At 46.0% G+C, this 26,909-nt stretch overlaps 1 protein-coding gene across 1 annotated transcript in view; it reads right to left on the reverse strand.

Annotated features, from left to right (window-relative positions):
- Positions 1-854: 854 nt before the first annotated feature.
- GNG2 (G protein subunit gamma 2) overlaps positions 855-26,909 on the reverse strand; it is a 55,642-nt gene continuing 29,587 nt past the window's right edge. Inside the window, exons 2-4 of the mRNA XM_083739050.1 lie at positions 8,561-8,641; positions 7,304-7,436; positions 855-1,746 (exon numbers count right to left, since the gene is read on the reverse strand). Coding sequence (XP_083595176.1) covers positions 1,618-1,746; positions 7,304-7,390 — 216 coding nt within the window. The 5' untranslated portion in view covers positions 7,391-7,436; positions 8,561-8,641 and the 3' untranslated portion in view covers positions 855-1,617. The remainder of the gene's footprint in view (positions 1,747-7,303; positions 7,437-8,560; positions 8,642-26,909) is intronic.

Here is a 26,909-nt window from a genome sequence, read left to right on the forward strand (position 1 = left end):
CTTTCTGACAGCAACGGCTGCACAAAAGTAAAACACTCCCCCTCAGGAGGTGGTGAACTCTCCTTCCTTGGAGGTTTTTATGCAGATGTTGGACGGCCATCTGTCATGGATGCTTTAGCTGAGATTCCTGCTTTGCCGGGGGCTGGACTAGATGACCCCTGGGGGTCCATTCCAACTCCACGGTTCTATGAAATGACTACCAGACTTTGAAAAACTAATATCTCTGGATCAAGCTCATCCCTGTTTTTGAGTTAATTAATAGTTTTATGTGGATTCTGAATGTGCAAATGTGTTTCGAATGTTATTGTGCTATTATCATCCTTGGTGGGTCATGCAAGCCACTATTCTGAATGCTTTCTATAGGGTTGTGGGATATCTTTAGAGAACCAAGGGAGCAGCAGCCCAAAAAAATTTGGGAACCGCTGCTTTAGCCCAGCAAAGCATCCCCAACATAAGTTACAGGGAACCAGGCAGAGGGCCTACTCGGTGGTGGCACCCGCCCTGTGGAATGCCCTCCCACCAGATGTTAAAGAGAACAACAACTACCAGACTTTTAGAAGACACTTAAAGCAGCCCTGTTTAGGGAAGCTTTTAATGTTTGATGTATCACAGTATTTTAATATTTTTTTGGAAGCCGCCCAGAGTGGCTGGGGAAGCCCAGCCAGATGGGCGGGGTATAAATAAATTATTATTATTATTATTATTATTATTATTATTATTATTATTATTATGAGATGGTGACCACTGCCTATAGAACTTTCTGCAGTCTGATGATGCTCACTGTAACGGCAGCATAGGAACAACGCAGGAGTCTGCGATGCAAGGAGAGGAAAAGGACGAGTCAAAATGCCCCATCAATCACAACACACAGATTTTACTTGCAGAACAAACAAACAAAAAAAGCTACCAAATACAAGTGTTAGAAAAACGGTGGTAGTAACTACGTCGGGAATGTACACTGCGGCCTCCCAGGCCCTTCCGAAGCTATGGCACATCCTTAGTTAAATCCTTGGAAAAGAACAAAATTGGCCCAGACTGAACAGCAACTGCAACTCTGGTCCCCCGTCCCCCTCGCATGGCGCTACTCTAAAAATGCTACGTACACACAAGACCCAAATGCTAAGAAACATCGAAATAAATCTAACTTGTGATAATTTTACGATTCAACATAAATAACTGAGTGACATTTATTTTGGGGGGGGCCGACACAAAAAAGGAATAAGGATATTATGTACATACACACACAGATACACAACCCTTTTCAACCACGCTCCGCACAACCCTCTTTTTTGAAAGAAAACGACAAAAGGGTTTTTGTCTGGCAAGAGCGTAAGTGGACATCAATTTTACTCTTTTACACATTCCCCCCTCCCTTTCCAGACAACTCTGCAGATGTCAAGATCTTTAGCCTCGTAACGTAGAGCAACATCATTCCATTCTCCCAAGAAGGCAGCCGTTTTCGGGTTTTTTGATCATGCACTTCTCTGTAAACTTCCAGGCCATTTTGATTTTATGTTTTAAATTGGGTGGACTCTGGAAACACGTCCACGTTGCTGAAAAAATCTCTACATCAGTGTCCAGGGCGGCCCAAATTGGGGTCACAGGCTCCTGTGAGGTTTACAGAATGGCGCAGAAAAACTTCTTCTCCCTAAAGGGGTTTTCTGAAGCAGGGACGGGAGTCAATAGAGGGTCTTCTTTGGCGTGGGCTTCGCAGTATGCCATCAGGTCTGCGGCGGCTTTCGACACCTGGGAAGAAAGAGAGAGGAGGTCAAGTTCCCTGGAAAGCAGTTCTCAAAGAGCAGCTACTTGGGCAAGGAAGCCCACAGAGGCAGAAGATGGAGACCTGAAACCCTCTAATTATTATTATTAGTAGTAGTAGTATTTTTATTTATACCCCGCCCTCCTCAGCCAAGGCTGGGCTCAGGGCAGCTAACAAGCAATAATAAAAATAAGTTGAATGAATACAACTTAAAAACAAAATTAAAATACAACATTAAAATATTAAAATGTAGCCTCATCGCAGGAGGAGAAAGGAAAAGAAAAAAGAAAGAGGGGGAGGGAATCAAATTGGCTCCAAGCCAAAGGCCAGGCGGAACAACTCTGTCTTACAGGCCCTGCGAAAAGAAATCAGATCCTGCAGGGCCCTGGTCTCATGAGACAGAGCGTTCCACCAGGCCGGGGCCAGTGTTGAAAAGGCCCTGGCACTGGTTGAGGCTAATCTGACATCCTTAGGGCTGGGACCTCTAGGGTGTTGCTATTTATGGACCTTGAGGCTCTCTGTGGGGCATACCGGGAGAGGCGGTCCCGTAGGTACGAGGGTCTCTAGATATTAATGGACTCTCAACTTGCACAAAGTCAATGCGAGTTTTCCTCCAACTGCAACAGCAATCTACCCTCCTGTAGCAAAGAATCATAGACACCGAGAGACAACAGGACTGCTCGAGGTGCACCGGCAGCATATCTCTTCTTTCTCGTATCCAAAAATACAAGAAGGGTTTTTTCACTCGCCAGAAGCTTGGCTCTGCCCTCGCCGGTCCTGGAAGGAGCCTTTAAAAAAAGTCCCATATGCTCAGAGACTTTGCGCCTGTTCATTGGGGGAGATAGGAAGCCCAGAGCACTTGTTCTTTAGATGTCCCTTTTATGAAGAGGCACGTAGTGAGACCATTGATCCCCTGCTGGTGAGGCTCGCCAACCTCCTGGAAAAGCAAAAATTTGACGTTTTCCTGTCAGGAGGCAGTGATGGCCATCAACTTTGATGGCTTTAAAAGAGGATCAGACAAGATCATGGAGGAGAGGGCTATTTTCTGCCTCCACAATCTCAGGCTCAGGAGGGAAGAGGGCTCTTGTCCTCACATCCTGCTTGTGGGTTTCGCACGTGGATCTGGTTTGTCACTGTGAGAAGAGGGTGCTGGACTAGATGGGCCATTGGGCAGATCCAGCAGGTTATTTTTATGTTCTTATTGCGTAATCTCACAGCGGCGGCTGTGAGAAGCTGTGGTTGTGAGTATCTGTTGGATATTCTCTCTGTGTGTGAGAGAATCATTTGTTCCACAAACAAAGAAGCAGAAGGCCGAGATTGTTTGGTCTATGAAATGACATTTTCTGTGGGAACTGTCCTTTGGACATGTGCACTGTGGCAGGAAGTACTGATAACAATGGTTCTGCGCAACTTGTAACTTGTTGTGAGTCTCTTGCTTGAGCCTTGCGGTGAGAGAATCAGAGAGAGGGAGTGTCTTGGAGTCTTGTTGGACTCTAAGCTACCTTTGAAGGTGATCCGGAAACTGCAATTAATCCAGAATGCGGCAGCTAGACTGGTGACTGGGAGAGGCCGCCGGGACCACATAACACCAGTCCTGAAGACCTGCACTGGCTCCCAGGACATTTCCGAGCACAATTCAAAGTGTTGGTGCTGACCTTGAAAGCCCTAAACGGCCTCGGTCCTGTATACCTGAAGGAGCATCTCCATCCCCATCGTTCTGCCCGGACACTGAGGTCCAGCTCCGAGGGCCTTCTGGCGGTTCCCTCATTGCGAGAAGCAAAGCTACAGGGAACCAGGCAGAGGGCCTTTTTGGTAGTGGCACCCGCCCCGTGGAACACCCTCCCACCAGATGTCAAAGAGAAAAATAACTACCAAACTTTTAGAAGACATCTGAAGGCAGCCCTGTTTAGGGAAGCTTTTAATGTTTAATAGACTATTGTATTTTAGTGTTTTGTTGGAAGCTGCCCAGAGTGGCTGGGGAAACCCAGCCAGATGGGCGGGGTATAAATAAATAAATAAATAAATAAATAATTTTTATTATTATTAAAAGACATCTGAAGGCAGCCCTGTTTAGGGAAGTTTTTAATATTTAATGCTGTATTGGTTTTAACACTCAATTGGAAGCCGCCCAGAGTGGCTGGGGAAACTTAGCCAGATGGGCGGGGTATAAATAATTTAATTATTAATTATTATTATTATTAGGTAAAGGTAAATGGACCCCGGACCATTAGGTCCAGTCGTGGCCAGCTCTGGGGTTGTGGCGCTCATCTCGCTTTATTGGCCGAGGGAGCCGGCGTACAGCTTCCGGGTCATGTGGCCAGCATGACTAAGCCGCTTCTGGCAAACCAGAGCAGCGCACGGAAATGCCATTTACCTTCCCGCCAGAGCGGTACCTATTTATCTACTTGCACTTTGAAGTGCTTTCGAACTGCTAGGTTGGCAGGAGCAGGGACCGAGCAACGGGAGCTCACCCCGTCACAGGGATTCGAACCTTCTGATTGGCAAGTCCTAGGCTCTGTAGTTTAACCCACAGCGCCACCCACGTCCCTAATTATTATTACTGTATATATTTGCTACCAATATGCTTTTATGCCTGTCAAGTAAACCTCTGCACTTGACTGAATCTTTATGGCATCCATGAGTGCTTATTGCCTATTATGTGTACCTTCAACCCCAAAGACTCTTCCAAGGCAGCAGCTGTGTTGAAATGTAACTCTGCTGAGCATGGATACTGGCACACACGGGCAGCGGAATTGATGCCGGACCCAATCCTACTAAATCAACAGAGGTTGATGGATTGATCCAATGGTCTCAGGTCCTGTCCTTTTGAATTTGCCACTACTCTACTGGGTGGGTGGGGCTGTGCCCCACTTGCCCTAATGGACCAGCTCCCAATATAAAGAACACTCCTTCTCTCTTCCTAGTGGCAAAATGAATCTCGCCACTCTCCCTCTTTTGCCCAAATTTCGTAATTCCCAGAGCTGTGCTAGCCTTGGCCTCATTTCCTCTGCCTACCCCTGCAAATGAACTAGAGTAGAAATCAAAATTCAGGGAGCTGATATCTCAGAAAACTACATTGTGCAAACTATGCCTTCGTTGAAATCCCCACTCTCTGCAGCGGGGAAGACACAGACAGACACACAAGGGATAGGCAAATCTCTTCATTCTGGCTTCTTTGTTACCCATTTTCCCAATCTTCACTTCCTCACATTTCCACATCTGTTTGCCATTTCTTTTTAAGGAGTCCTCATGAAAAATTATCAGTGTTTTTGTGCTCCTTTTTCACGCTACATCCAATTTTGCTGTGCAGTTTTGTCCAGCACATGTCATTTTGCAGTTCCCCGCACAATAATGCATTTTGGTACACATTCGTCAGTGGAAGAGCTGCATTGCAAAATTCAGAAAGTGTGAATCTCAAAGGACGACCGTGTTTTGGCTCACATATGGTTTCAGAAACTGAGCTGGGTAGGTTTGCCTTTAAAGGCAAATGGACTGGATTTTCTCCTGTGTTCCTCGTCTGCACCAGGTACACCTTGGGAAATTTCCAAACCCCCAGTCCAACCTGCAACGTTTGTGTAATAGCAACCGACCCCTTGATAACGCAAGGCTGGCCGAGACCCCTTTCTAAGTATGCCAAGCCATGGTGAAGGATGCTTGCTGTTGCCATAGCAACGCAGGGAGAAAGGAGCAAGCCGCAGCCATCTAGCACATTTTAACGCAAAGGCTCTCTGAATTTCTGTCCACGGATAGCAGGGTAGGTCACCCCATTTGACAAAAGCACAACCAGAGAAATACAGCTAGGAAATGCTAATTCGAGCCAAACCAAGTTCCCACAACATGGCAATGCAATGGAAATGGCTTGAGGATTCATAAATCGAGGGCGTGCCTGAATGGTAGATTCGCTGTCGCTTACGGACTCACTGTTAAAACCATGTTTATGGAAGGCAATCTTACTCGGCTACGAGGCATTTACCAAGACACGGGTGGTCAGACTTGCAGGATCTGGTGGTGTTGTTGTTTTAATCCTGATATCCGCCAACTGGAACCAGGAACAAAAGATTTACTCTTGAAACGAATAGACTTCGGAGCCCAGGAATTTGTGGCGCTGTGGGTTAAACCACAGAGCCTAGGACTTGCCGATCAGAAGGTTGGCGGTTTGAATCCCTGCGATGGGGTGAGCTCCCGTTGCTCTGTCCCTGCTCCTGCCCACCTAGCAGTTTGAAAGCACGTCAAAGTACAAGTAGATAAATAGGTACCGCTCCGGCAGGAAGGTAAACGGTGTTTCCATGCGCTGCTCTGGTTCGCCAGAAGCAGCTTAGTCCTGCTGGCCACATGACCCGGAAGCTGTACGCTGGCTCTCTTGGCCAGTAAAGCGAGATGAACGCCACAACCCCAGAGTTGGTCACGACTGGACCTAATGGTCAGGGGTCCCTTTACCTTTACGTTTTTACCAGAGCTGAAGGGAGCTCATGGTCTTGTCACAAAAGAAATCCACTCCTGATTGTCCCCCACGCCAACACCCCAGATTTCTCCCTGGATGGCGGGGGTGGAGTCGCTTCATCGCTGCAAATTCTAGCCAGTTTACTTAAGAACATAAGAAGAGCTTGGTGGATCAGGCCCATCAAGCCCAGCCTCCTGTTCTCACAGTGGCTGAACACATGCCCCAATGAGGAACCCTCAAGCAGGATTCGAACACAAGACCGTTCTCATTTTCTGCAGTTTTCAGCAACAGGCATTCAGAAACATCACTGCTTCCAGCTACAACAGCAGAGCAGAACCACTTGATCGCACTCTCCTCCATGAATTTTGCTAGTTGTCTTTTAAAGCCATCCAAGATGGCGGCCATCCCGGCCTCCTGTGGCAGCGAGTTCCACCGTTTAACAACGCACTGTCCTGAATCGTCCAATTCCACGGACTCCCAACTCCCACCATCCCCAGGCTGGCTGGGGCTTATGGGTGTTGTAGTCCCAAAAACCTCTGCACGGCCAAAGCTGCGCCACCCCTTTTTTAAAAACAACAACAACATCCCCTTCCCGGAAGCCAGGCATAGGCAACCTTTGGCCCTCCAGATGTTTGGGACTACAATTCCCATCATCCCTGACCAGTGGTCCTGTTAGCTAGGTGTTATGTACTGAGTTGAATAGGATCCAAAATGCAGCAGTCTGATTGGTCCTAGAACAATAGGATTCAGAATGCAGCAGTCTGATTGGTCCTAGAACAATGCAGCAATGTGATTGGTCCACAGGAGCCACCCAATCCAGCTCCAGGTGGAAGTGAATCCGCAACTTGATTGGCCTACAGGTGAATCCCGGAATTAGCCAATCACGTGGGGCCCATTGTGTAAATAATGTATATAAAGCAGACATTCTGGGGGAACATTCATTCCTCCTCACCACTATGAGCTGAATAAAGAGCATGAAATCCACTCTCGACTCCGAGTATATTTCACTAGGGTTCATGGGCAAAACATCTGGAGGGCCGAAGGCTGCCTATGCCTGCCCTAAGCCACCTGTCTGAGCTGAGAACTTGCTCGCGGGGCCTTACCTTTATTCTGTCGATGTTCGCCTCCATTTTGAGCTGCTCTACCAGCTTCCTGGCTTGCGCTATGCCGGTGGTGTTGTTGCTGGCCATCTGAACTCTCCTCGTGGGCCTGCGGGTGCTTGCCCCTCCCGGTGCACTGCAAAAGACGAGAGAATAAATCAAGGTGGTCCATCAGGGAGCTAATAAACTGCTAGGCTTGCAAAGCCATCCTCGGAGGAAGAGGAATCTGATTGAGGGGAGGGTGATTAATAATGATGCAAATAATACAGTTTGGTTTCATGGGCTGCAAGAAACTAGTCCACTATTTTTATTTCTAAAGTATCTTCGCTGGTGGAGAACAGAAACTCAACTTGGGAAAACACTTAGTTTGCAGAGGAGGATTCTTGTAAACTCAGGTGTATAAAAAGTAAAGTGAGTTTTGAGAAAATGCATCCCAGCTCACCCATTAGGGCATGATGCTGATACAATCAATCAATCAATCAATCAATCAATCAATCAGTATTGTTATTTATACTCTGCCCATCTGGCTGGGTTTCCCCAGCCACTCTGGGCGGCTCCCAACAGAATATAAAAAAACACGATAAAACACCAAACATTAAAAACTTCCTTAAACAGGGCTGCCTTCAGATGTCTTCTAAAAGTCAGAGTTGTTTATTTCCTTGACATCTGATGGGAGGGCGTTCCACAGGGTGGGTGCCACTACCGAGAAGGCCCTCCGCCTGGTTCACACACAACCAGCTCCCTCCCACGATGTGTTTTGAGATTAGGCAACAGGATTCCCAAGATGACTTTTTCTATTTTACTTATTTCATAAAATTCATACGCCGTGTGACTGTTTTTTAAAAAACACAGTCAAAGTGGTTTGCCAAAAAGAGAAAACAAGAACATTATCAATAAGGAAAATTAAGAACCATCCTTTAAGACTTTAGAAAAGTGAAAATCTAGTACAGTGGTACCTCGGGTTAAGAACTTAATTCGTTCCAGAGGTCCGTTCTTAACCTGAAACTGTTCTTAACCTGAAGCACCACTTTAGCTAATGGGGCCTCCCACCGCCGCTGCACGATTTCTGTTCTCATCCTGAAGCAAAGTTCTTAACCCGAGGTAATATTTCTGGGTTAGTGGAGTATGTAACCTGAAGCGTATGTAACCCGAGGTACCACATACAACCCTCTGCAATGTTGGAATTCTTTTTTCCCAAACCCACAGCTCTGAGATTAAGGCTCTCATGCGCTAGATAGAAAATGAAGGAGGACAATTCACCTGAAGTCAGTGTCTCCTGTGACAGTCTGTGTGGAGATGATCCGAGCCGAGGATGTTCACTCCTCAAGAGTAAGCAAAGCCCTGTAGAATCAAAGAGAACTGGGCATGTGAGATGTGTCTAAGCCCTGCTATTCATCCCCACCAGATGTTTTGAAACACAACTCCCACCAGCCCCTGGGGAGATCCTTTTCCCCCTCGCCTCACCCCCAATAATATTATTAACTATTATTTTTATTATTGATTGCCCACCCTTCACTTTACAGGCACCAGAGCAAGCTGCAAGCCTAAGGCGCGACGTTTAAAGGGGGCTCGAAACAGCTTATAACCCGAAAGAGCAAAAAAGCAGAAAAGCAGAAGGAAGCAATCAGAATCTGTTTCATCAGAGCTAAACAAAGGCGTTATGTCCCGCACGATGGTAGGAAAGTTAGCTTGGCTGCAGGATGAGGTCGAAGGCACCGCCAGTCTAGCACCCTGTTCTTACAGTGGCCAACCAGGCGCTCCAAAGGGAAGTACCGTACTTTTTGCTCTATAAGACTCACTTTCCCCCTCCTAAAAAGTAAAGGGAAATGTGTGTGTGTCTTATGGAGCGAATGCAGGCTGCGCAGCTATCCCAGAAGCCAGAACAGGAAGAGGGATCGCTGCTTTCACTGCGCAGCAGTCCCTCTTGCTGTTCTGGCTTCTGGGATTCAGAATATCTTTTTTCTTGTTTTCCTCCTCCAAAAACTAGGTGTGTTTTATGGTCTAGTGCGTCTTATAGAGTGAAAAATATGCACTGTAAGACATGGCTGTTGTGCTCAGTGGCCATTGGTAGCCTTGTCCTTCAAGACGAGGGGCGGGGCCTGAGGAGAGGGGGTGTGGCTGGGGAGCACCCCAAAGGCATATTTTGCACGGCCACCTGGAGCTCCATGGAAGAAAAAAAGGCAGTACGTGTGGGATGTGATCCATGAGAAGCAGTCAAGTACAACATTCCTTGTAATGCTATAAAAGACATGCAAGGGAATGTTTGGTCCAGCCAGTCAAAAACTGCCTGTTTCCTCCTGGGCTGGAGCATCCTTCCTTTTGCATGTGATAGATGGTGGGCGTGACCTTACCTGCCCAGGTAACAAAAGGATGAGTCACACAGCACACTCTTTTTTTTTTACTTCCTTGTTCGTTTGACCAGCTTTTAGCTAGGAATGCTCTGCTAGCTCTCAGCTAGCAGGAACGTACAATAATAATAATATTTTTTTTTATATATACCCTGCCCATCTGGCTGAGTTTCCCCAGCCACTCTGGGCGGCTCCCAATCAAATGTTAAAAACAGTACAGCATTAAATATTAAAAACTTCCCTGAATAGGGCTGCCTTCAGATGTCTTTTAAAGATAGGATAGCTGCTTATTTCCTTCACATCTGAAGGGAGGGCGTTCCACAAGGCGGGAGCCACTACCGAGAAGGCCCTCTTTCTGGTCCCCTGTAACCTCACTTCTGGCAATGAGGGGACCGCCAGAAGGCCCTTGGCGCTGGATCTCAGTGTCTGGGCTGAACGATGGGGGTGGAGACGCTCCTTCAGGTATACAGGACCGAGGCCGTTTAGGGCTTTATCTGAGACAGACCGAATTGTATAATTGTGAGAGGCTCACACGAGCCTGCAAGCAGCTACCTGCTGTGCATGTAAAAAGGGGGAATGTAAACTCTAATACATAAAGGAACTTGCTAGCACAAGTTACCAGATAGGTAGCCGTGTTGTCTGCCATAGTCAAAACAAAAAAAATTCCTTCCAGTAGCACCTTAAGGACCAACTAAGTTAGTTCTTGGTATGAGCTTTCGTGTGCATGCACACTTCTTCAGATACCAGGTTTCAGTGTATCTGAAGAAGTGTGCATGCACACGAAAGCTCATACCAAGAACTAACTTAGTTGGTCTTTAAGGTGCTACTGGAAGGAATTTTTTTTGTTTTGCTAGCACAAGTTAGGAAGAATATTAATAAACGATATATCCTCTCCTGCCACCCTGAATGTTCCCACAGTACACTCATGCAATAAAATAAAACGAAAGTATTCACAGGGGCAGAGAAGCAGGAAGAGAACACATTGATCTCGAGAACACTTTGGTTTGTGTGTGTTAAAAGCCAGCTGCAAAACCAGCAACACCTGCCTCCATCAAAGGCAGCCCAATAAATGTTTTCAGGTCTGCAGAGGCACAGGTGGAGGTTTAAGCCATGGGCGTGGGTGGCGCTGTGGTCTAAACCACAGAGCCTAGGGCTTGCTGATCAGAAGGTCAGTGGTTCGAATCCCCGTGATGGGGTGAGCTCCCGTTTCTCGGTCCCTGCTCCTGCCCACCTAGCAGTTCGAAAGCAAGTCAAAGTGCAAGTAGATAAATAGGTACCGCTCTGGCAGGAAGGTAAACAGCGTTTCCATGTGCTGCTCTGGTTCACCAGAAGCAGCTTAGTCCTGCTGGCCACATGACCCGGAAGCTGTCGGCGGACAAACACCAGCTCCCTCGGCCTATAGAGTGAGATGAGCACCGCTTCCCCAGTGTCGTCCATGACTGGATCTAATGGTCAGGGGTACCTTTACCTTTAGGCAAACTAAGGCCCGGGGGCCAGATCTGGCCCAATCACCTTCTAAATCCGGTCCATGGACAGTCCGGGAATCAGCGTATTTTTACATGAGTAGAATGTGTCCTGTTATTTGAAATGCATCTCTGGGTTATTTGTGGGGCATATATAGTCTGGCCCCCCACAAGCTCCGAGGGACAGTGGACCGGCCCCCTGCTGAAACAGTTTGCTGACTCCTGGTTTAAGTGCTCGGGGCTTAACTGGAGGGGGGGGGCATTCACAAATCATGCTGGTTTATGTCAAGGATCATTGGACCGGAGGCGGGCAGACATCCTACAGGTGAAGACGGGAGGTGCACATTCTGAAATGTAACGGAAGTCATCTGAGCACACACTCCTAGCCACAAAAAAGGTTTACCCCCCTTGGCGTTCACCCACCCCCTCATAATGCAAGTTCTCCAGGCAGCAAACAAACCCCACCCGGTTTGAAGCAAGAGCATAAAATAACGTGCAACAAATGCAGCTTGGTGTTCAAGCCACTTTCACTAAATAATAATAATAATAATAATAATAATAATAATAATAATTTTTATTTATACACCGCCCTCCCCAGCCAAGGCCGGGCTCAGGGCGGCTAACAAGCAACAATAAAAACAAGTTGAATGAATACAACTTAAAAACAAGATTAAAATACAACATTAAAATAGTGAAACATTAAAATATTAAAATGCAGCCTCATCACAGGAGGAGAAAGGAAAAAGAAAAAAAAAAGAGGGGGAGGGAATCAAATTGGCCCCAAGCCAAAGGCCAGGCGGAACAACTCTGTCTTACAGGCCCTGCGGAAAGAAATCAGATCCCGCAGGGCAGAGCATTCCACCAGGCTGGGGCCAGTGTTGAAAAGGCCCTGGCTCTGGTTGAGGCTAATCTGACTTCCTTAGGGCCTGGGACCTCTAGGGTCTGGCTATTTATGGACCTTGAGGCTCTCCATGGGGCAGACCGGGAGGCGGTATTATTATATTAGAGGCGGCCTTTGCCAATTGGGGCCGATGGGAGTTGTGGTCCCAAACCTCCAGAGGCTGCCAAATTGGCAAAGGCTGGCTTAACATGCCTCTTGTTATAAATAAAAATATGCCCTTTTCCCTTATGGGGTATCCAAGAGCCCATATAGAGTCCTTATGTAGGTTCCCTATTGGTAGGAGAAAATAACAGAGGCCAACCAGAGAATATTGAGAAGCAAAGCAGCTAGTAAGCTTGATCTTTATTGATCTGTTGCAACAGGGTGCTCCCCTCACCCACAGGAAAAGAGGAGGACGCACAAAAATGCTGTGCAAGGTCTTATAAAGACTTTTGAAATTCCCATCCTGTAGATCAAGACCACCCCCAGAAACATTATGCATACATCACAGAAGGGGTGTAACCTAAGACCACCTCTCAGATACATCACAGAAAAGGCGGTCTAAAACAGAACATTTGCATGTTGTTTTTCTCCTGTCTCTTGTTTATTTCCTGTCTGACAGGTTACTTGATTGGATTGCCTGAGGAGGCTGGCCAGTCTTTTGTAATGATAAGGCTCACACCCTTATTCAAACACAGACATACCCTTAAGACAGGATTTGTGAAGGAAAAGACAATGGGGAGGCTTTTCCATTTTGACCTTGCAGAGAAAACATTTGGTCAGTTTAGGAGTTAAAATGGTTCCAGGTTGGTCTTCCTGTGCTGATCTATGTATGTGCGGTTATGAACATTACCAAATACAGTGGTACCTTGCAAGACGAAATTAATTCGTTCTGCGAGTTTTTTCGTCTTGCGAATTTTTCGTCTTGCGAAGCACGGATTCCCTGGGTATTAACGGTTTTAAGAAAAAGGAAACAAACTTGCAAGACGTTTGTGTCTTGCGAAGCAAGCCCATAGGGAAATTCGTCTTGTGAAGCAACTCAAAAAATGAAAAACTCTTTTGTGTTGCGAGTTTTTCGACTTACGAGGCATTCGTCTTGCGAGGTACCACTGTATCTAAGACCATAAAATTCCTAACACACTCTCCACCAACTTCACCTGTGGGACGCCGGCATGCTTGCAAACCCACCTTTCCTTGCAATAAAAGCACCCAGATTCTTGTAGAGAAAGGAGATTACAGAGCAACAAGGTTGAGAGTTTTCACGCACTCACAGAAACTGAAGATCCGGACAGGGATGTTGGGGGTTTCTGCAAGGACTATGCTCCCCCGCTCGCTTTGCAAAGGAAACTTTGGCCTAAACTTATAAACGTCTTTTGTTCTCTGTATAAGTTCCAGCTGGCTAATTATTTTCTCCTCCCCTTTACTGCCGACAGGTGGTCCTGTTTAAAATCTGATCCTCAGTTGTCACCTCCCCTCCCAACAGAGCCCATGTGCCTTTAACACCTGCATGGCAGGTCATAATTCAACCGGTATAACCCTGCACAATGGCGTGCCCACCTGTGGAATTCACCGTCCCAAAATGGGGCGATGGCAAGCAGGTTCCCACCCCACCCCCGGTCGCCATTTTTATTTGTAATATCCAAGGCAACACGATGACCAATGCGATGTCAATATAAACTCTTTACATACTCTATACAGAACACTGAACAGTATGAAATATATGAAATATGCACTCTCTGCAAAACCAAATAAACAGAAATCTTATAAATCTCTGAAAGTCACAAAATATGCACTCTTGAAAACATTGGACGTCATAAAACAAAGCTTTATGGCTTGTTTTCACCAGATAAGAATCTGACCCCTTGCTTCTTTCAGAGACTTGCACGGTCTACAAAGACTTTCAGAGACTTATAAGACTTATGTCTATTTGGTTCTATGTTACATATTTTTAACTGTTGTTATATCTGAATAATAATAATAATAATAATAATAATAATAATAATAATAAATATTTTTTATTTCCCCCCACCCTTCCTGGTTCAAAAACCGGGCTCAGGGCAGCTAACGACAAATATGAAACACTTACTTATAAAAGCAGCATAAAATACAGTACAAAAACATGAATAACAATAAAATTCAAAAATCAGTTTAGGGGAAATAAGCATTGGATAATCACCAGGGCTAGCTGACTGAATTGGTCCTACTTGGGCCAGTGAGGAGGCCAGGGGAGAATTAGCTGTGGGGTCTCCCTATCGTGTTTTATGACTTCCCTGATACTGTATGTGAGCTGGAACTGGTCTGCGACCGAAATAATAAATTTGTATTTGTTCTTCCTAATGTTTAGTTGGATTTGCAAAAGGCTCATTACCGCTGGTTTCCAACGAAGGCAAAATTCCGTCTGTTTACAATTTATATACGTGTGTATACTTGAAAAGTAAGCGAAATGTACAAAGGAACCCAAACAGAGGACGCCCACGGGAGCCAAGGAAGTAAACACATAAGAGGAAAAGAAGAAGACGTTTCAAACTTCAAAGCCTGTGTTGCAACTAATATCAAGCGTAGTTTAAACATGACAGCAACTTAAACATTGCAACGTACTGTATCACAAATCTTTAGAAGAGGAGGCCAGCTTAGCCTAGCGGTTCCTTCACATTCCAGTCCGAGTCACTGTTAGCTTAAATGGCTTTTCCCCTCCCGCAAGGAGGAAAAATAGCCCAGAGATAAGAGTTAAATAGAACCTCCATGTCTACGCGCAGTCTACCTGTGATACTCCGCCTGTCAGTTTTTGGCTACCTGCTGCTGGAAACAGAGCACTGGCTGGGGAAGGACCTGCCCGCCAAGCCCTTGCATCAAGGTTGGAACAAATTTTTGAAAACCGCACATTGCATTTCTTCCCCTCCCTCTTCTTCCAAGCACTTGGGATGTTTTGGGATTCCGACAAGGTTTCTTTTCTTTTCTTTTTTTCAAATGCTTTTTATTGATTTTCACAAACATAAATAAAATTTAAACTTTTACATTCAACATTTTGTGTCGTACTATTTACCCTGCGCAATTTTGTGCCCGGACCTCCCTCCTGGCCTGCTTCGGTTCTCCTAATTTACGTCTTCTCTTACAGATTCATATTTGCCCTCTATTCACATCACAGGATTTATATTAGCCCTGCTACAGTTTTTAAACTTCTGCAATTAATTCGTATGCACACAACAAATTTACTCCACTTCTCTTCAAACTTTGTCACTTTTTGGTCTCGAATTTTAGAGGTCATTTTTGCCAATTCTGCATATTCAAATAATTTTGTCTGCCACTCCATTATGGTTGGGATCTCCTGGGATTTCCACTTTTGGACCACGAGAATCCTAGCGGAGTCGTGGCGTACTGAAATAATTTACGGTCTTCTTTTCTCACTTCCTCTCCTATTATCCCTAATAAAAAAGCCTCCGGTTTCTTTGGGAATGCATATTTGAAAAGTTTTTTCAACTCATTATATATCGAGTCCCAAAACTTTTTCATCTTTTCACATGTCCACCACATATGGTAGAATTCGCTGTCCTTTAATTTGCACTTCCAGCAGGCTTTATTACTCAATCTGTACATTTTTGCCAATTTGCCAATGTGTGATTTTACTGTATTTTTGGTTTTTATGGAAGCCGCCCAGAGTGGCTGGGGAGGCCCAGCCAGATGGGCGGGGTATAAATAATAAATTATTATTATTATTATTATTATTATTATTATTATTATTATTATTATTATTTAACCGGGGTAATATATCACTAAGGGACACGGGTGGCGCTGTGGGTTAAACCACAGAGCCTAGGACTTGCCGATCAGAAGGTCGGCAGTTCGAATCCCCGCGACGGGGTGAGCTCCCGTTGCTCGGTCCCTGCTCCTGCCAACCTAGCAGTTTGAAAGCACGTCAAAGTGCAAGTAGATAAATAGGTACCACTCCGGCGGGAAGGTAAACGGTGTTTCCGTGCGCTGCTCTGGTTCGCCAGAAGTGGCTTAGTCATGCTGGCCACATGAGCGCTGCAACCCCAGAGTCGGCCACGACTGGGCCTAATGGTCAGGGGTCCCTTTACCCTTTAATATATCACTGGTACATCATTTCCCCTAGGTTTTCTTTTAAGGTGGAGCACGCTGTAAACCTCATACCTTCCTTCCATAGTCTTACCCAGTTGTTGTACTCAATATTGTAACCAAAGTCGACTGCCCATTTTATCATGACTTCTTTCATCCTGGGTGTTCCATTCGAGCAAATAGTCGTACATTTTAGACAAAAGTTTTGTTCTAGCCTCTAAGATTTCTCTTCGGTATTTTGACTTTTTTTCGCCGGGGATTCCGACAAGGTTTCTTTTTTCTTTTTCCAAATGCTTTTTATTGAGATTTAAGAACACCAACACCAACCAACAAAAACATCAAGTCTTATTACATATATCCTACTTTATGCTCCATAGAGCCGTTGACTTCCGTCTTTCCCTTCCGCAAGTTTTCTTATTCCAATCTATAATTCACAGTTTCATTGGTTAAGAATTACACCGTGACATAAGACTTAATTCAATCCTGCCAACGTTTTAATATTTCTACAGTTCTCACTTATATAAACCATAAATTTACTCCATTCTTTTTGGTACTTAGTCTCCTCCTGATTGCGAATTCTGTGTGTCAATTTTGCCATTTCAGCGTATTCAACCAGCATTATCTCCATTCCCTTACAGTCGGAATCTCCTGTAACTTCCACTTTGGGGCTATCAAAACTCTAGCTGCTGTTGTTGCATACAGGTATAATCTTTGGTCTGTCTTCTTAATATCTTCTCCCACCAAGCCTAGCAAAAATTCTTCCGGCTTTTTTTGGAACCGACAAGGTTTCTTAATGGGGACAAAGAAGTTGATTCACATGCAATGTTCGCTTTCTTTCTTTTTTTCTCAGCCCTTGGCATTTTTTTTTAAAAAAATAAAAATATAATCTCTTTTTTATTTATGACGTGGGGTTTGAAATTTTGAAAAACGAGCAGAGCCCAACTGGAAAGGGGCCAGCAAAAATGAGTGGTAATGAGCCCGTTTCCATGGAGACGGCTTCATTAGCATGCTGGCGTACGGCGATGGTTTGCTCAGAGCAAGGTTTCAAAAGGGTTTGGCAAGGGAGGAGAAGGAAAAGCTCCCCACCTCGTTCCGCAGGTCAAAAGAAATAGATGTATGTTTTTCCTTGTCTCAGAAACAAGGAGGGCATTGTGACTGTTGCTGACTTGGCAGCATTGAGTTCCAATTCTGCTCTCTCTTTCCCACCTTCAGAGGAATTCCCCCCCCTTGAAAATTCAAAATATGCCGAAAGGCGATGGGAGTTTGAGCAGTCGGAAGCAAGGCATTTCAGAACCAGAGATCTACATGTGGGGAACAGAGAAGATAAGGTGGAAACAGGACAGTTCCACTTATTTCAGGGCACACCGAGAGGAAAAATAATAAAAACTCAGATGAGAGACCTCATTTGAACACTGCATTTGCAGCATGCATTTAATGCGCTATGATATGACTTTGCACAGGCATGGCTCCCCAAAAAAGAATCCTGGGAGTTCTAGTTTGTTGCGAATGCTGAGAGCTGTTATTCCCGCTGCAGGAACCACAGTTCAAAAAGGGTTTTAATAATCAGTTCCTCTTCATGGGGAACTCTGGGAATCGAACCACCTAGGGGCGCAGCAATGAAATCGCAAACACAATTTGCAAAGCTAAGCAGGGTGCAGGGTGGTTCCAAATTGGATGGGAAACCACATGTTGAGATTCCTGCATTGAAGGGTTGGACTACATGGCCCTCAAGGTCCCTTCCAATTCTACAATTCTATGAATTGCAGCTCCCTGGGAGGCAAAACTTAAAGGTAAAGGTAAAGGTCCAGTCGTGGCCGACTCTGGGGTTGCGGCGCTCATCTTGCTTTATTGGCTGAGGGATCCGGCGTACAGCTTCCGGGTCATGTGGCCAGCATGACTAACCTGCTTCTGGTGAACCAGAGCAGCGCATGGAAATGCCGTTTACCTTCCCGCCAGAGTAGTACCTATTTATCTACTTGCACTTTGACGTGCTTTCGAACTGCTAGGTTGGCAGGAGCAGGGACCGAGCAACGGGAGCTCACCAAGTTCACGGGGATTCAAACCGCTGACCTTCTGATCGGCAAGTCTTAGGCTCTGTGGTTTAACCCACAGCGCCACCCACATCCCTAACAAAACTTAGCATCTTTAAAAAAACTACAGCTCCCAGGGTCATTTGGGGTGAAGCCACAACTCAAAGTGATACCACAGAGCTTCAAATGTATGGTGTTCTCTCACAATGTCCCGATGTTGTTCCAGTTTCTGGGTACTAGGTTCGAATCCTGTGGAGCAGCTGCTGGTGGATTCCAATTGTAGCTACTGGGCTAGGTGGATTCCAATTGCAGCTTGCTACACACCCCTGTGATTTCAGACCAGTTCCGCTGTTCGAGAGCTGATACCACCTGTCTTCTCCTTCAGAACATAGGCCGCTTCACACACTGCCAAGTGTGGCTTCCCGAGGTCTATCCTAGCATGGCCCTAGCACAGTGATGGCCAAACGTGGTCCTCCAGCTGTTTTGGTACTACAACTCCCATCATCCCTAGATAACAGGACCAGTGGTCAGGGATGATGGGAGTTGTAGTCCCAAAACAGCTGGAGGGCCAGCTTTGGCCATCGCTGCCCTAGCATATGATGCTCAACGGACAGATTATACCAGTCTTTGACAACTTGGTGCCTTCCAGATGTTTTGTACTACAATTGCCATCAGTCCTTGCCAGCAGGCTGGATTACAGATTATTTCCTATGAGGAAAGTGCCCTCATTGTCGGAATTCTGCAACATGCAAAAGAACCATTTGAATCCACCCTAATAATAATAATAATAATAATAATAATAATAATAATAATAATAATTTATATATACCCTGCCCATCTGACTTGGTTCTCCCAGCCACTCTGGGTAGCTCCCAACAGAATATTAAAAACACGATAAAACATCAAACATTAAAAAAGGATCTAGGAGTCTTGGTTGACCACAAACTTGACATGAGCCAACAGTGTGACGCGGCAGCTAAAAAGGCCAATGCAATTCTGGGCTGCATCAATAGGAGTATAACATCTAGATCAAGGGAAGTAATAGTGCCACTGTATTCTGCTCTGGTCAGACCTCACCTGGAGTACTGTGTCCAGTTCTGGGCACCACAGTTCAAGAAGGATACTGACAAACTGGAACGTGTCCAGAGGAGGGCAACCAAAATGGTCAAAGGCCTGGAAACGATGCCTTATGAGGAACGGCTAAGGGAGCGGGGCATGTTTAGCCTGGGGAAGAGGAGGTTAAGGGGTGATATGATAGCCATGTTCAAATATATAAAAGGATGTCACATAGTGGAGGGAGAAAGGTTGTTTTCTGCTGCTCCAGAGAAGCGGACACGGAACAATGGATCCAAACTACAAGAAAGAAGATTCCACCTAAACTTTAGGAAGAACTTCCTGACAGTAAGAGCTGTTCAACAGTGGAATTTGCTGCCAAGCAGTGTGGTGGAGTCTCCTTCTTTGGAGGTCTTTAAGCAGAGGCTTGACAACCATATGTCAGGAGTGCTCTGATGGTGTTTCCTGCTTGGCAGGGGGTTGGACTCGATGGCCCTTGTGGTCTCTTCCAACTCTATGATTCTATGAAAAACTTCCTAAAACAGATGTCTTCTAAATGTCAGGTAGTTGTTTATCTCTTTGATGGGAGGACGTTCCACAGGGCGGGTGCCACTACTGAGAAGGCCCTCTGCCTGGTTCCCCGTAACCTCACCTCGTAGTGAGGGAACCGCCAGAAGGCCCTCGGCGCTGGACCTCAGTGTCTGGGCTGAACGATGGGGGTGGAGATGCTCCTTCAGGTATACTGGGCCGAGGCCATTTAGGGCTTTAAAGGTCAGCACCAACACCCGGGTTAAAGCCTCAGTGCCTAGGGCTTGCCGATCGAAAGGTCGGTGGTTCGAATCCCCGCGGCGGGGTGCGCTCCCGTTGCTCGGTCCCAGCACCTGCCAACCTAGCAGTTCAAAAGCACCCCCAGGTGCAAGTAGATAAATAGGGACCGCTTACTAGCGGGAAAGTAAACGGCGTTTCCGTGTGCTGCACTGGCTCGCCAGATGCAGCTTTGTCACGCTGGCCACGTGACCCGGAAGTGTCTCTGGACAGCGCTGGCCCCTGGCCTCTTAAGTGAGATGGGCGCACAACCCCAGAGTCTGTCAAGACTGGCCCGTACGGGCAGGGGTACCTTTACCTTTACCTTTTACCAACACTTTGAATTGTGCTCGGAAACGCACTGGATGCCAATGCAGATCTCTCAGGACTGTTGATTGATTGATTGATTGCTGCATCCTATAATTTAGTACTGTGGTCCCTCGGATTAAGTACTTAATTCATTCCGGAGGTCCGTTCTTAACCTGAAACTGTTCTTAACCTGAAGCACCACTTTAGCTGATGGGGCCTCCTGCTGCCACACTGCCGGAGCACAATTTCTGTTCTCATCCTGAAGCAAAGTTCTTAACCCAAGGGACTATAACTGGGTTAGCGTAGTCTGTAACCTGAAGCATATGAAACCCGAGGTACCACTGTATAGCTTTTTTTGCAAAGAGGTTTTGGGCTTATGCTCCAGAGAGCTCTAGCTCGGCTTAAGCCTTCTTGGTTTTTCACTGCCCTTTATCAAGGGAGGAGGGGAAATATTCATTCTGCAAAGGCCTGAGTGCGCTATTAAAAGCACTGGGAGGTTTTTAAAACTCCGTAATGGAAGGTCTCTGTATTGTTCCGCTGGCAAAGAAAGAAAGAAAAAAGAGAAAGAAAAATGGGAAACAGAACTTTGTAACGGATGGGAAGCATCGCTTAGTTAAACAAGATCTGGACAGCCGGCTAATTGATGGCAAGCGAGACGCCCCGCGCTGAAACGTTGACAGATGACATTTATGTTATTTTCAGGCACTCGCAGATTTTCTCCCTCGAATGTTGGCAAGTAGCAAAGATTTAACAGGCACAACAGCTCACAACAGCCTGGAGGCGTTTGGTCACGTGAGCCTCAAAATGGCATTGCAACTCCTGCTCATGAATATGTAAATAAGAATGATAGGGATTTGCACAAAAGAGGGTGGGGAAAGTTCAGAAAAGGACCAAACACATTGATTCGTATGCTTTGTCTTGTTGTTCTGGATATGGGATAAAGGGGAGTCACGTCAGGCTAAAAGGGTTCTCCTTTGCTTGTCCCAGTGCTAGTCTAAGTTTGTTGGTTAATTTTGTGGGATGTAAACACAGGAGCAGTCAATGACAACATTCCTAGAGTGTACATGTTAGAACATGGGGAGGGATGTCTGTCTAGCAAGCAGGTAAACTTCCTGGGGTCGGACTTCCTCCGCATGTGACCAGAGGTGGGTGTGGCCTCACCTGTGCAGGTAAGTGATAAAAGCACAGGGCAGGCAGCCATATATCTCTCTCTCATCTTCATCTTCTGAAGGAGCAACATGCCCTCTTGGCTCTCAGCCAAGAGAGGACAGTACTATCTTCCTATAAGATAGATTCTAAGTGTATGTAACTTTTTTAAAGCTGTCTGCCTTCTGGGATCACATTGTGAACAGAACGTGAGTAAACTCTTTTATACTTTTATAAAGACTGTGTCGTGTCTTGTATTTTAAGAGGGAACAAAGGGGAAATTACCAGAGTAATTATTATAGAGGTTCTAGCGAACCTGTTTCAGACGTTACCGTTGCGAACTAAAAGGGGAATGTCATAAACTCTGCTGATATTTTGGGAACTTGTTAGCACAAGTTGGATCAGGATATAATCTCATAATATATCCTCTCCTGCACCCTGAACATTCCTACAAATTTTCCTAGTAGGTACATTTTGGCACTGGTGGTCTATACACACACAAACAAACCATACTGCAAACCAAGTAAATGCAACAAACCAAGATCTGGACCTTCCAATATCTTGCTATGCCAACAAAAATAAGTAACTATACAAATAAAGGACCACCCCGCACAACACTGACCCCAAAATCCTGGCGCAAACACTATGCAATAGAACAAAAGATCATTATCCCCTGTGCACACCTATCTCTCTCCTCTCTTTCCCTGCAATATCTTGGATAAAAGTATCTCATACTGAAAGTGGAGAGGCTATATGTTCTTTTTCAGTGCTTATTTGCTTGTACAGTGGAACCTCTGGTTGCGAATGGGATCCATTCCAGAGGTCCGTTCGCAACATGAAAAACCCGCAACCTGAAGCACTGTATCTGCGCAAGTGCGCGGCATGATTTGGCGCTTGTGCGCATGCGCAAAGCACGATTTAGCACTACTGTGCATGTGCGAGTGGCAAAACCCGGAAGCAACCCTTTCCGGTACTTCCGGGTCACCGCGGGACGCAACCTGAAAGAACAGAACATGAAGCGGACGTAACATGAGGTATGACTGTATTGTAACACACCAAATCTTCAATAAAAAAGAAAAGGGAAAGGAACAAGGGGATGGAGCGACCCCCTATCATAGAAGCTTAGAGTTGAAAGGGACCCCCAAAGGTCATTTAGTTCAACCCCCTGCAAAGCAGGAATCTCAGCTAAAACATCCAGGACAGATACTTAAAAATCTCCAAGGAAGGAGAGTTCACCACCTCTCCTGGGAGTCTGTTCCACTGCTGAGCAGCTCTTACTGTCAGAAAGCTTTTCCAAATGTTTTTTTTGGAATCTCTTTTTTGCGACTTGAAGCCATGGGTTCGAGTCTTCCCCTCCAGAGCAGGAGAAAACAAGCATACTCCCTCCTCCATGTGGCTATCATATCTCCTCTCAGTCTCCTCTTTTCCAGGCTAAACATACCCAGCTCCTTCGAGAGCTCCTCATAAGGCTTAGTTTCTAGACCTTTGATCATCTTGGTTGCCCTCCTCTGCACACCTTCCAGCTGGTCAACGTCCTTCTTAAATTGCGGTGCCCAGAATTGGACACAGTATTCCAGGTGTAGTCTAAGGCAAAATAGAGTAGTACTATTACTTCCCTTGACCTGGACTCTAGACTTCTGTTGATGCAGCCTAGAATACAATTGGGGTTTTTTTGCTGCTGCATCACACTGTGGCCTCATGTTCAGCTTGTGGTCCACCAAGACCCCTAGATCCTTTTCACATGTACTGCTAGTAAGCCAGGTGTCCCCCCGTCTAATATTTGTGCATCTGGTTCTTCCTGCCTAAGTGCAGAACCTTACGTTTGTCCCTACTGAAATTCATTTTGTTAGCTTGCGTTCATTTCCTGAGAGCCACAGAGACAATATGCTATACTAGAGTCTTTATAGGTCAGGGCTGGGCATTGCTATAAAGAAAGCCTCCATAATCATCTAAAACCAAATTTTAAAATTATTTTCTGATATGGAAAATCTGTATTTTCCTCTGTCTTTTGCAAACCCAGCTCCCAAATCAGATATGGGAATTTTTGGCCCTTCCAGACTGGGTGGATATATTGCACAACATGTCATTGATGCAAATTTAGTGATGGATTTATCAGTCTGTTTACATGTCCTGCAATGCTTCCCCAGTGTAAAGGCTTTATTGCCCTTGAGGTGAAGGTTACCCTTGTGCTCTGTGCAATGAAAGGAGGACAAAAATTAAACTGGAATATAATCATAAAAACTTGCAGGGTTTTAGCAGGAGCCTACGTGACGTGCATAGACTGGAGACGAAGAAGTATGTCCACTGCAAAACTTTTGCAGGCACAAACAAGTATTGAACACAGGCTGGCGTACCACAGAAGTGATTCTAGCATGAACACAAATCATCATTAACGCACCGGGAAAAGGGCAAACTTGTTTAAGGTTTCGAAGCAAAAGTTAGCATGGTGACAAAATCAGACGTACCAAGCAAACGAATGCAAAGGTTCCATTGATGCTGAAGCAAAAGCTCATCTTAACTTTACAATCTCCTGCGAAGGTATTCCAAAAGGATGCCTGTTTCTGCTTGTTATTACACACCAGAGAGGCGGTTAGAGAAACAGTAACTCCTTCACTGAGCTACAGAGGATCTGGTTGTGGAAATGCTGTTGGCAGGACAAGGTAGGCATTGTCCAGAGAGCAAGCTGTGTGCCTGCTGAGCTGCTGCTGCTATTTAGCAGGTATGGGAAAGGAGACATTTATTATATTTTAAAAAAGGGAATGAGGAACTAAAAAGAGTTTGAAACACAGGGCCTAATTCAACCCTCTTCGGCTGCCATCCTACACACCCTGACTTGGGAGTAAGCCTCATGGGACTCAGGGCTGGAGAGCTCAGCCAGTAGAGCATGAGACGCTTAATCTCAGGGCTGTGGGTTCGTTGCATGTTGGGCCAGATGGGCGGGGTACAAATAATAAATTATTATTATATTATTATATCCTTTCACACCAAGAGTCTGGAGCGGATGCAGATGAACACTGAAGCACCTTTAAGAAGAGGACCAAGCTGAATGTGATGAAGAAGAGACGAGATTAGGATCTGGCGCCACCCCTCTCGCTAACAGCCGGCCGGTGGCTGCAGACTCTGCTCCCTTTGCCCACGTGGTTTGATTTCAAACCATGGCAGCGAAGGATGCACTTCCCAGAGGGAGGGCTTGCTGTCGGCTCTGATCAGCTGTTTGGTGACATAATTGTTTTGGCAGCAGATATTTGGGTGAGTCTCAGCCGTCGCGAGGCAGGATACACATTCAGTTCCTCTTCTGGTGTTGCTCAATTGGTTAGAGGAAATGAAGACGGACCTGTTGTTTAAGGAAATGATTTCTCCTCTGCTGGCGGCAAGGCTGGAGATGGCTCAAGGGCGGAACGAGACAGAACCTTTATCTATGGTACCGAAGAATGTTCTCTGGAGGAAAATATTACCTGCATGGTGACATGATGATGATGATAATAATAATAGTTTATTTATATCCTGCCCTCCCCAGCTGAAGCCGGGCTCAGAGCAGCTAACAACAGTAAAATAATACAACATTCTAAAATCATTTCATTATAAAATCAGTTAAAATCAAATTAATGGCAACCATTGGGCTAGAGCTCTGTGAGGATTGCCAAAGGAGGGGGTCAGGCTGTTCCTTGGCCAAAGGCCAGGTGGAACAGCTCTGTCTTGCAGGCCCTGCGGAAAGATGTCAAGTCCCACAGGGCCCTAGTCTCTTGTGACAGAGCGTTCCACCAGATTGGAGCCATGGCCGAAAAAGCCCTGGCTCTGGTTGAGACCAGCCTAACCTCCCTGTGCCCGGGACCTCAGCTTAAACCTGATCCTGTACTCCACAGCTGGTATAGCACTGGGTGCAGCTGGTATAGCACTGGGTGAATGTGATCCTGCGGCGAGGACCCCGTAAGGAGTCTTGCCATGGCGTTCTGCACCCGCTGGAGTTTCTGGGTCAGTCTCAAGGGCACCCCCTGCACTGGCTCCCGGTGGAGTGCAGGGTCAGGTTCAAGGTGCTGGTTTTAACCTTTAAAACCCTATATGGCCTAGGACCCTCGTACCTTCGGGACCGCCTCTGCTGGTATGTCCCACGGAGAAGCTTACGGTCTTCAAATAAAAACTTCTTGAAGGTCCCAGGCCACAGGGAGGTTAGGCTGGCCTCAACCAGAGCCAGGGCTTTTTCAGCTGTGGCCCCGATCTGGTGGAACGCTCTGTCCCAAGAGACTAGGGCCCTACAGGACTTGACATCTTTCTGCAGGGCCTGCCAGACAGAGCTGTTCCACCAGGCCTTTGGCCAAGGCACAGTCTGACCCCCTCCTTTGATAATTCTCATAGAACTCTGGCCCAATGGTTGCCATTAATTTGATTTTGAATTGATTTTAAAATGAATTGATTTTAAAATGCTGTGTTACTTTTATTGTTGTTAGCCGCTCTGAGCCCGGCTTCGGCTGGGGAGGGCGGTATATAAATAAAATTTTATTACAGTGGTACCTCGCAAGACGAATGCCTCAGAAGACGAAAAACTCGCAAGACGAAAGAGTTTTTCGTTTTTTGAGTTGCTTCGCAAGACGATTTTCCCTATGGGCTTGCTTCGCAAGACGAAATGTCTTGCAAGTTTGTTTCCTTTTTCTTAAAACCATTAATACCAGGGAGCATCCGTGCTTCGCAAGACGAAAAATCCGGATGATGAAGAAACTCGCAGAACAAATTAATTTCATCTTGCGAGGTACCACTGTATTATTATTATTTTAGTTGCTGGTGATCAAAACGCAGGCACAGCCAGCACACTTGCCAATATCTGCCTTGGTGGCTCAGATGGTAGAGCATGAGACTTTTATTCTCGGGTTCGAGTTCCACCTTCGGGCAAAATATTCCTGCCTTGCAGGGAGTTGGACTAGATGACCCTGGGGGGTCCCTTCCAACTCTACAATTCTGAGTCTGTTATTCTGCCAGAGGTGTGCTGCTGCAATTTGTTCATTGATGGCCCTGTCTCTCCATTTCCACCCCTGTCAAGAAAAGCGAGGGCGTTGAGTTCTTTCGCTCTGGTCGCTCGTGGGGCTGCGACTCTTCGCTGCTCTGTCAGGCAGCCCTCCCCAGATCTCAGATCCGTCTATCCGTTCTTGAGCAACTGACCTCTTTGGGTAGCTGGTCATTTCTCTCTCCAGGTTGCTATGGAAACGAAGCCTGGCTTTTAAATCCAGCTCCCAGGCGGTCCTTGCCTACACCAAGGCCGAAAGAAATAACCCCAAGCCTCTACTGGCCTGGCTCGTTCCATGTCTGAGTCTGATTATAATCCACTTTTCAAATTCCAAAGCAGCTAGGATAATGGCCGAACAAAAAATACAAAAAAGCCCCCAGTATATGGCAAATCCGCATGAATTAAATTGGGTGCACGATGGCTCATCCTAATCTAAACATGTGATATGCAGGTGAAATACCCTTATAGGCTTCAGTCCTGACACACCAGCTAAAACCCAATAGAAT

Source organism: Podarcis gaigeae (genome assembly GCF_964106915.1).
Source record: "Podarcis gaigeae genome assembly, chromosome: 1".
Classification (NCBI taxonomy): Eukaryota; Metazoa; Chordata; class Lepidosauria; order Squamata; family Lacertidae; genus Podarcis; species Podarcis gaigeae.